The following is a 9,507-nucleotide window of genomic DNA, read 5'->3' as shown; positions in this document are numbered from 1 at the left end:
GCACATTCTTTAAAATGCGGCCACAAGGGGGTTTGATTGCCCAGTTTGATCATCACTGTAAACTGCTTCATACGGTACAAAAGTCCTATACTGATTAGATGACAAGGTATAAATTATATATAGATCTTAGTCAATAGAAACCCAAATTCAACAATCAAATTTAATAAAGTTTATAGTGTCTTTGGTCTTTTTGGTTTGCATATTTTCACAGAATTGTTGTAACATACCACTAAATGAATATTTTGTTCTGCAAATAATCGAAAACATCCATATAAAATAATTGACCTTAAGGTACTCATACGTGGTTGAATTAGTAGGTACAACTCTATTTTTTCCTCCAGCTTCAACAACCATGTTACACAAGGTCAACATCTCTTTCATCCTTATAGAAACAAGACAAACAAAAAATATTAGGTTACCAATGAACACAATTTGTATACTCAAATCTAGTGAAAATTGTTTGATCAACTTACAATTAGACTTTCAATTGTAGATCCAACGAATTCCATCGCTTTAAATGTTGCTCATGACATAAATATTTCACCAATAATCTGCACAAACATAAACAAAACAAATTTACGAGTTATCCATTAACAACTCCAATGAAAAAAATTAGGTAATTAAAAGATAAGACAGCATTAACCTGTAAAATCAAATCATTTGCCATCAAATATAGCTGCTTGACGCATAAAAAATGAGTAAAACATTATAACACTTAGATCACACTTGTCTATTTAAGCCAACATACCAAAATTCGTTCTATATTGTAACGAATTTGCAGAAAGAATACAAAATCCCGACGGACAATTTGTATGGGAGAAATCGCAGATATCCAACAGTAAATAGTTACTCGCTTCAAGGGATCCAAGAGTCCAGATATATAATTAATAGTTATGAGTAGAATTAATGTTGATGAATAATGAATAATATGAAGTATTTTTGTCGCAATAATTGTTAAAAAAGCCGACATTGTAACTGTTAAGAAATACGAAAAGATCGTTTAGGGTTTTACCTAGTTAACAGACGACTTCATCCGGACACTTTAAGAAGACGATTAAAAACATAAAAGAAGATGAACACTCTCTTGCAGATCTGGTTTACCTAGATCTACAAAAAGAAGACAAAAACTCGACGGGCGATTTCTAACAGAGAAATCGTAGATGTACAACAACAAATCGATACACACTTCAAGGGATCCAGTGTTGCATTAACATCATCCCAAAGACCGCAAAGAACCTTCGACGTCACCCACACCAAATTCCATTTTTGCGAGAAGATTGTAGTGGAGAAGATTCGTGCTAGGGTTTGAAAAATCGATGAGAGAGAAAGTAATAGTGAGAGTGCAACATAAAAATTTCTATTTAATTAAATTATTATTTCAGTGAACTTAACTTCACTTTTAATAACAATGTAAATAAAAGTGAAGCAAGCGCAAATGAATGATTGATTAATGTAAATACCTAGTAGAGTTTGCTTCATTAGGTAGTGCTCGCTTCATTTCTATCAGCGCTGTAAATATTTAGTGAAACAAGCCTCATCAGGTAGCGCTTGTTTCACAGGCTTGTTTCACTCCTTTAAGAGCTGTAAATACCAAGTGAAGCAAACCTCATCAGGTAGCGCTTGTTTCACTCATTTGAGCGATGTAAATACTCAGTGAAGCAAGTCTCACTAGGTACCGCTTATTTCATTTTTTTATTCTTCTGCAGACTTACATGAAGGCATAAATGCTTTTACATGAACATATAAATGTGTTAATAGTTTTACATTAACATTTATATATATTTAATATATAATTATATAAAATATAAAATAATTAAAATAAATTTATTTAAATATCTTACAAATAAATTTTAAAATATTTTGTTTTACAAATTTATTTAAATATATTACATAAATTTTTGAACATTTGTTTATATATATATATATATAATATAATATAATATAATATATAAACATATAAAATATAAAAAAAAATTAAAATAAATTCATTTAAATATCCTACAATTGTAAACTCTTAGTAAAGTTTGATTCATTAGATACCGTTTGTTTCAATCCTATCAGCGCTGCAAATACTTAGTTAAGCAAGTATCATCGAGTAGTGCTTGTTTCACTCCTTTGAGCGCTGTAAATACCTAGTGAAGCAAGATTCACCATGGTAGCACTTGTTTCATTTTTTTTATTTTCTTGCAAATTTACATGAAAGCATAAATATTTTAACATAAACGTATAAATGTTTTCACATAAATGTATTAGTGGTTTACATGAACATTTATATATATTTAATATATAATTATATAAAATATAACATCATTTAAATATTTTTTTTTAATATCTTATAAATAAAATATATATAATATATAATCATATAAAATATAAAATAATTAAAAGTAAAATTCATTTAAATATTTTACAAATGTAAATAACTAGTGAAGTTTGCTTCATTAGATAGTGTTTGTTTCACTACTATCAGCACTGTAAATACTTATTGAAGCAAGTATCATCAGGTAGTTCTTGTTTCACTCATTTAAGCGATGTAAATACTTAGTGAAGCAAGTTTCACCAAGATAGCGCTTGTTTCATTTTTTTTATTCTTTTGCAGACTTACATGTAGGGGTGAGCAAACGGGTAAACCCAACCCGTATTACCCAACCTATATTCAACCCAAATTAAATTTACCCAACCCATAATTCAACCCATATTATTTACTAATATGGGTTGGGTATGGGTTGGGTTGAGTATGGGTTGGGTAACCCAAATTATTTTATTTTTATTTTTTTATTTAACATTTATTTGACTCATTTAACACATTTTTATTCGTTTAACACGTTTTTGACAATTTTAACACGTTTTTGACACGTTTAACACGTTTTTGGCACGTTTAACACATTTTTGACACGTTGAACACGTTTTTCATGTTTTTGGCATGTTTAACACGTTTTTAACACGTTTTTGACACGTTTAACACGTTTTTGACACGTTTGACACGTTTTGACACGTTTTTTTCACGTTTTCGATACATTTAACACATTTTGACACATTTTGGCACGTTTAACACGTTTTAACACGTTTTAACACGTTTTGACACGTTTAACATATTTTTCACATTTTTGACACGTTTAACACGTTTTCCACGTTTTTGACACGTTTTAACACGTTTAACACGTTTTCGACACGTTTAACACGTTTTTAACACGTTTTTGACACGTTTCACACGTTTTTCACATTTTTGGCACGTTTAACACGTTTTGACACGTTTAACACGTTTTCCACATTTTGAGACGTTTAACACGTTTTTGACACGTTTTTCACGTTTTCATGTTTTTGGCATGTTTAACACGTTTTTAACACGTTTAACACGTTTTTGACACGTTTGACACGTTTTTGACACGTTTTGACACGTTTAACACGTTTTCAACACGTTTAATACGTTTTTCACATTATTGACATGTTTCACACGTTTTTCACATTTTTGGCACGTTTAACACGTTTTGACACGTTTAACACGTTTTCCACGTTTTGAGACGTTTAACACGTTTTTGACACGTTTTTCACGTTTTTCATGTTTTTGGCATGTTTAACACGTTTTTAACACGTTTAACACGTTTTGACACGTTTTTGACACGTTTTGACACGTTTAACACATTTTCGACACGTTTAATACGTTTTTCACATTATTGACACGTTTCACACGTTTTTCACATTTTTAGCACGTTTAACACGTTTTGACACGTTTAACACGTTTTGACACGTTTTCCACATTTTGAGACGTTTAACATGTTTTTTTACACATTTTTCACGTTTTCGGCACGTTTAATACGTTTTCGACACGTTTAATACGTTTTTCACACATTCAACACGTTTAACACATTTGACACGTTGGACACTATTTTCATGTTTTGACATGTTTAACACGTTTTTAACATGTTTGACACATTTTTCACGATTATGACATATTTAACACATTTTGACACATTTTTCACGTTTTTGGCACGTTTAACACGTTTTGACATGTTTTTCACGTTTTTCACATTATTAACACGTTTAACACGTTTGTAACATGTTTAACACGTTTGTAACATGTTTAACATGTTTTCACACGCTTTTCACGTTTTTGGCACGTTTAACACGTTTTGACACATATTCCACTTTTTTGGCACGTTTAACACGTTTTCCTCATTTTTGGCACATTTTGATACGTTTAACACGTTTTTGACACGTTTAATATGTTTTTCACATTTTTGACACGTTTAATACGTTTTCACACGTTTAATGTCAAACGTGTGAAAAACATATTAAACGTGCCAAAATTCCAAAAACGTGTTAAACGTGTTAAAAATTATCAAAACGTGTTAACGTGCAAAATAATATGCTAAACATGTCAAAAATATGTTAAATGTGTAAAACGTGTTAAAATGTCAAAAACGTGTTAAACGTGCCAAAAACGTGAAAAATATGTTAAACATGTTACAAACGTATTAAACATGTTACAAACATTTAAACGTGTTAAGAATGTGAAAAACATGTTAAACATGTCAAAAACGTATGAAACGTACCAAAATGTGAAAAACGTGTTAATGTGTGAAAAACGTGTCAAATATGTCAAAAACGTGTTTAACATGCCAAAACGTGAAAAACATATTAAATGTGTGAAACACGTGTTAAACGTGTGAAAACGTGTTAAACATATCAAAAACGTGTTAAAATGTTAAAACCATGTTAAACGTGCCAAAAACGTGAAAACCGTGTTAACGTGTTGGTTATGTTAAAAACGTGTTAAACGTGCCAAAAACGTAAAAAAAACGTATTTAATTTGTCAAAAACGCGTTAAACGTATTAAACATGTCAAAAACGTGTTAAACATGACAAAAACGTGTTATTAGTATGAAAACGTGTTAAACATGTCAAAAATTTGCTAAACGTGCCAAAAACATAAAAACGTGTTAAACGTGTGAAAAACATGTTTTAAGTGTGAAAACGTGATAAAAATATTAAAAATGTGTTAAACATATAAAAAAACGTGTTAAAATGTCAAAAACGTGGTAAACGTGCCAAAAATGTGAAAATCGTGTTAAACTTATCAAAAACGTGTTAAATATGTTTAAAACATGTTAAACGTGTCAAAAACGTGAAAATCGTGTTAAACTTATCAAAAACGTGTTAACGTGTTAAATATGTTAAAAACGTGGTAAACGTGCAAAAACGTAAAAAACGTGTTAAACTTGTCAAAAACGTGTTAAACGTATTAAACATGTCAAAAACGTGAAAAACGTGTTATTAGTGTGAAAATGTGTTAAACATGTCAAAAACGTGAAAACATGTCAAAAACGTGAAAATGTGTTAAACGTGTCAAAAACGTGAAAACGTGTCAAAAATGTGAAAACGTGTGAAAAACGTATTAAACGTATGAAAAACGTGTTAAACGTGTGAAAAACGTGTTAAATATTTGAAAAACATGTTATAAGTGAAACGTGTTAAAAATATTAAAAACGTGTTAAATGTGTGCAAAACGTGTTAAACGTATGAAAAATATGTTAAACATGTTAAAAACGTGTTCGACTTAAAGTTGGAAGATGATTAGTTTATATTGGATTAATAATAGAGAATTAAACTAAATTTATATAATTTGGGTAACCCTAACCCAACCCAAATTAAACTCAACCCATACTCAACCCAACCCATACTCAACCCAACCCATATTAACCAACCCTAATTAATATTTTGGGTTTGGGTTAGGTTTGGGTTAGGGTAAACCCATATTATGCTCACCCCTACTTACATGAAAGCATAAATGCTTTTACATGAATGTATAAATGTTTATACATAAATGTGTTAGTTTTACATGAACATTTATATATATTTAATATCTAATTATATAAAATAATTTTTTTAAATATCTTATAAATAAATTTTAAAATATTTTTTTTACAAATTTATTTAAATATATTACTGAAATTTTTGAACATGTTGTTATATATATATATATATATATATATATATATATATATATATATATATATATATATATATATATATATATATATATATATATATATATATATAATAATATAAAATATAAAATAATTAAAATAAAATCATTTAAATATCTTATCAATGTCAATATCTAGTGAAGTTTGTTTCAGTAGATAGCGATTGCTTCCCTCCTATCAGCGCTGCAAATACTTAGTGAAGCAAGCATCATCATGTAGTTCTTATTTCACTTATTTAAGCGTTGTAAATAACTAGTGAAGCAGGTAGCGCTTGTTTTATTTTTTTATTCTTTGCAGACTTACATGAAAGAATAAATGTTTTTACATGAACTTATAAATATTTTTACATGGTTTTACATGAACATTTATATATATATAATATATAATTATATAAAAATAAAATAATTTAAATATTTTTTAAAAATATCTTACAAATAAATTTTAAAATATTTTGTTTTACAAATTTATTTAAATATATTAATGAAATTTTTGAATATATATATATATATATATATTTATATATATATATATATATTTAATATATAATAATATAAAATATAAAATAATTCATTTAAATATCTTACAAATGTAAACACCTAGTAAAATTTGCTTCACTCCTATCAGCGCTGCAAATACTTAGTGAAACAAGCGTCAACAGGTAGTGTTTGTTTCACTCCTTTGAGCACTGTAAATACCTAGTGAAGCAAGTCTCACCAAGTAGCGTTTGTTTCAATTTTTTTATTCTCTTGCAGACTTACATGAAAGCATAAATGCTTTTACATGATCGTATAAATGTTTTTACATAAATGTGTTAGTGGTTTTACATGAACATTTATATATATTTAATATATAATTATATAAAATATAAAATAATTTAAATAATTTAAATAATTTTTTTTAAATATCTTACAAATAAATTTAAATATATTACAGAAATTTTTGATCATGTTGTTTTATATATATATATATATTTAATACATAATTATATAAAATATAAAGTAATTAAAATAAATTCGTTTAAATATCCCACAAATAAATTATAAAATATTTTGTTTTACAAATTTATTTAAATATCTTACACAATTTTTTTTTTAAATGTGCTTATATTTATAATATATAATTATATAAATTATAAAATAATTCATACAAATTAGTTTAAATATATCACAAACAACTTTATAAATATATGGTTATATATACATATATTTATATAATATATAATTATATAGACAATAAACTAATTAATATATTTTATTTTGTATTGTTTTGTAGGTTTTGGTTTTACATGAATGAGTAAGTGGATTTACATGTAATTAAAAGCATTATAAAAGTATTCTATATTTATAATGAGTAGTGGAGTGAAGTGAAACAAGGTTCACTAAATAGCGCTTCCTGATATGAAATATTTCTTTCCTTCCTTTGTGATGTGCTTCTCAAACTTGATTTTACATGAATCAAGTGGTCCCATAATTATATCTGGGTTCGGGTCTCTCTCTCTTCATTTCAACACAAAACTTAATTTAATAATAAAATAATAATGTTGAATTATGATTGGTCCGGAACAGAGGAATAGAAGATTCGGTAGTAGAACATTTGATTTTATTCGTCAATGCCAGGAACGCCACAGATGCATTGGTCAATATTAGAGGTGACCCAGATGTTCTATCATCTCTCTTCTAGATCCAAACTCTCTTCTTTGTTAACTCAAATATTCAAGTCTACTAAATAAATCTCCATCTTGACTTGAATACTTTAAAATGTCTAATATTTATTAGTCTCTTCTTATAAGATTCCAATGATGACTTTATCTGTTAGACACAACAGAACTGTTGAATGTAATTGACCATCTCAGCGGTTGTTCCTACTCCTACGAGTGAAGCTACTATATTCAAAAGTAAGGATGTAACGAGTCAAAAAGTTTGTGAATAACTCGGTCAAAACTCGACATTGATTTGATTGAGCTCGAGTCGAGTAGCTTGATTTTTTAATTGAGCTCCAATATTATATTTTCAGTTTGAGTAGGTCGCGAGTAAATATTATAAAAAATTATATTTATAATATATATATATTATACTTGATAATATATTAAGTGTGAGATATTATTTAGATTAATAAAATATGTAATTTTAGTTAATAAAATTTATTCGAGTTTGAGCTTAATTAACTTGAATCGTAAACGAGCCGAATTCAAGTATAAATTTTTGGTAATGCAAATCGAATTGAGTAGTCGACTCGTTTAGACCCTTTTCAGAACCATCGTAACTTTCAGGTTTGATTGTTGAAATTAATGTCAACTCTACCCTGAACTTATGCTAGATATTTAAATAAACAACAAATTAACTTAATTAGTAGCCTCAAACTAATTTTTATCTTTTTGTTGACTATAAAAGGCCAATGAAGGGTGTACTTGTGTTTTTTTTGTCTCAAGAACTAACATAAACTTGTTAAGCAAAAAAATTGACAATGTGATTAAATAATTGAAAACTCAGCTCAAATAATGAATGAAATAATGAAAATTCAGCTCAAAGTACTCTAACAATAATTGGAATACCTGTAAAAGACCCACACCTCTCTTCCCTCTTTAAGCCTAACTAAGAAATTAAGAAATGTATACAAAAAAATATATATTCATGAATGATGATCTGTTTGGTTATGTGAAAGAAAAGAATGTTTGCTGGTCTATAATACACCACACTATATATCTAGAATAAAAAGAACTGTAATAAATATTCACTCATTTCTTTCTAATAAACATATTTTTTTTTATAAAGATTCAACCAATATTCTACACTAAAAGATGAGTTAATTAATAATTATCTACACCAGGGACCATCAAATGTAACTGGGGAAACAATGGTGGAGTGGAATCTAGCTTACACCAAAATTCTGTAACCTCATTCTTGTAAGAATATAAATTAAATATATAATAACCTCATTCTTGTAAGAATTGGAAATCTGGTTTATCTATTAGTGCTGCAGGAGTTTCTACGTCTGAAAAATCTGTAACTTTTAGTAAGCTGCTGATATCATCAATTGAAAACGGAATGCTGCATAAACAAAATATTGAAAAATAGTTTGATCACGATCTAAAGTTAAACAAATTTTAATACTGTAACACATAATCTTAATTATGATTCAAGAAAAATATTATACAAAATTAAGTTGTGATTATAATTACCTGGCATGGTCATCCAATACATAGGAGCTACTATCATCAGCATTGAAATCTTCACTCACTAGCAACTTCATGCTGGAAATAACCTGTTTGTTTCATTCAAAAGTTTTAATTAAAAAGAAGAGGGAAACCATCAATAACAAATGATTATATATGTCAATATATAGAATGAAATGAAACAAAAATATTTCATTTTTGTTATCAGGATCGCCAATTGTATTTCTTTTCTAAAAATAAATAATATCTATTTAGTAAAGAAAGAAGTGGTTGTATTTTTTATTATCATATCAAACACATAATCACCTTCATCCTAATCAAGTGACTCATATTAGGCAAACCATTTTT

At 27.7% G+C, this 9,507-nt stretch overlaps 1 protein-coding gene across 1 annotated transcript in view; it reads right to left on the bottom strand.

The window, feature by feature from the left end:
- Nucleotides 1–8,848: 8,848 nt before the first annotated feature.
- LOC124913117 (myosin-7-like) overlaps nucleotides 8,849–9,507 on the bottom strand; it is a 45,723-nt gene continuing 45,064 nt past the window's right edge. Inside the window, 2 exon segments of the mRNA XM_047453736.1 lie at nucleotides 8,849–9,034; nucleotides 9,166–9,248. Of these exon segments, the coding sequence (XP_047309692.1) occupies nucleotides 8,920–9,034; nucleotides 9,166–9,248 (198 nt within the window). The 3' untranslated portion in view covers nucleotides 8,849–8,919.

This window comes from Impatiens glandulifera, chromosome 8, assembly GCF_907164915.1.
Source record: "Impatiens glandulifera chromosome 8, dImpGla2.1, whole genome shotgun sequence".
Classification (NCBI taxonomy): domain Eukaryota; kingdom Viridiplantae; phylum Streptophyta; class Magnoliopsida; order Ericales; family Balsaminaceae; genus Impatiens; species Impatiens glandulifera.
This window is presented reverse-complemented; position numbering and strand designations above follow the sequence as displayed.